At 51.8% G+C, this 1872-nt stretch overlaps 1 protein-coding gene across 1 annotated transcript; it reads left to right on the forward strand.

The window, feature by feature from the left end:
* The first annotated feature begins 936 nt into the window (after positions 1-936).
* LOC135997225 (olfactory receptor 14A16-like) lies at positions 937-1872 on the forward strand. Its single transcript, XM_065649728.1, has one exon. The coding sequence runs from the start codon at positions 937-939 to the stop codon at positions 1870-1872; it is 936 nt and encodes a 311-aa protein (XP_065505800.1).

Here is a 1872-nt window from a genome sequence, read left to right on the forward strand (position 1 = left end):
GACAAGGGGGAGACCCGGGGACAGAAACAGCTCCCAGCAGGGACAGCTGCAGGCAGCAGAGACATGAGCAGGGGGTGAAAGTGCTGAGAGCAAAGGCTGAGAGGGGGATTTATGCAAGGAGTGGGACTGAACTGCTACCAGATATGCTATTGAAGGGCGATGATGGCACCTCCCTGAGATCACCTACAGTGCAGAAAGTCTTTCCAGAGGAGCCCTCTGGTCTCCTTTCCCACTTAGCAAACCTTCTGCCATCAAGGCTGTGGGGTCTTCGCCCAGTTGCATTGTTGGTAGCTTGACCCCTGAGAATGAGAAAATCCTAAGGTATTGTCTGTCTGTCACTGACCACCCTTGGCAGGAGAACTGGGGAATTTCTCCATTTTACCCCCCTGCCCATGCTGCCCTGTCTTATTCTACTCAGACTCTCTAGCTACAAGTTGGGTTCACGATCAGCTCACACACCAGTGCTGTAGGTCCAGCCATGCAGCTGTGTCTGTGGGAGAAAAGCCCCCTCAGCCCACCTGAACCTGTTGAGTGCTGGACAATGAGGTGTGTGGGGGTGGGTGTTTTAGTTTATCTGGGGCTCTCCTGAAAGAGGATGATGAGCAGACCTTCTTCATTAAAATAGATGACAGGTGAGGTAAATCACAGATTCCAAAAGCTTCTTTCCTAGTGCCTACTGCTGTAGAAAAGGGCTGATTCCTTGGGAGCCCATGAACAGAGCCCTTATCCTCACAGATGACTTGGACAGCACAAATGAGAGCACCAGCCTCGGAGAAGAACAAAGGTCCTGAACAGAAAGGAGAAAGGCAATGTGTGTTGGGATGTGGACAAGTGGGGTTGTTGGGGGGCAGGGAATGGCGATAGCGTTGCTCAGAGCAGTCTGAAGTTGTGAGTGTGATTCCTCTTTTGGCAGTTCCTCGTTAACAAAGGGATCAGATGTCCAACAGCAGCTCCATCACCCAGTTCCTCCTCCTGGCATTCGCAGACACGAGGGAGCTGCAGCTCTTGCACTTCTGGCTTTTCGTGGGCATCTACCTGGCTGCCCTTCTGGGCAATGGCCTCATCATCACCGCCATAGCCTGTGATCAGCACCTCCACACCCCGATGTACTTCTTCCTCCTCAACCTCTCTCTCCTTGACCTGGGCTCCATCTCCACCATTTTGCCCAAGTCCATGGCCAATTCCCTCTGGGACACCAGGGCCATCTCCTATATGGGATGTGCTGCACAGCTCTTTCTGTTTGTCTTTTTAATGTCAGCAGAATTTCATCTTCTCACCATCATGGCCTACGACCGCTACATTGCCATCTGCAAACCCCTGCACTACGGGACTCTCCTGGGCAGCAGAGCTTGTGTCCATATGGCAGCAGCCGCCTGGGCCAGTGGGTTTCTCTATGCTCTGCTGCACACGGCCAGTACCTTTTCACTACCATTCTGTAAGGGCAATGCTGTGGATCAGTTCTTCTGTGAAATACCCAAGATCCTCAAGCTCTCCTGCTCAAATGCTTATCTCAAGGAAGTTGGTCTTATTGTAGTTAGTGCCTATTTATTCTTTACTTGTTTTGTTTTCACTGTGCTATCATATGTGCAGATCTTCAGGGCTGTGCTGAGGATCCACTCTGAGCAGGGACGGCACAAAGCCTTTTCCACATGCCTGCCTCACCTGGCTGTGGTCTCCCTGTTCATCAGCACTGCCAGCTTTGCCTGCCTGAAGCCCCTTTCCATGTCCTCCCCATCCCTGGACCTGGTGGTGTCTGTTCTGTACTCGGTGGTGCCTCCAGCAGTGAACCCCCTCATCTACAGCATGAGGAACAAAGATCTCAAGGATGCCCTGTGGAAACTATTTCGATACAGACTATTCCAGCAACAATAA

The sequence above is a fragment of the Caloenas nicobarica genome, chromosome 21 (genome assembly GCF_036013445.1).
Source record: "Caloenas nicobarica isolate bCalNic1 chromosome 21, bCalNic1.hap1, whole genome shotgun sequence".
In the NCBI taxonomy this organism is placed as follows: domain Eukaryota; kingdom Metazoa; phylum Chordata; class Aves; order Columbiformes; family Columbidae; genus Caloenas; species Caloenas nicobarica.

What these genes read in the sequence shown, in the direction of transcription:
- LOC135997225 (XM_065649728.1), top strand. Translation starts at nt 937, where the DNA reads ATGTCCAACAGCAGCTCCATCACCCAGTTCCTCCTCCTGGCATTCGCA.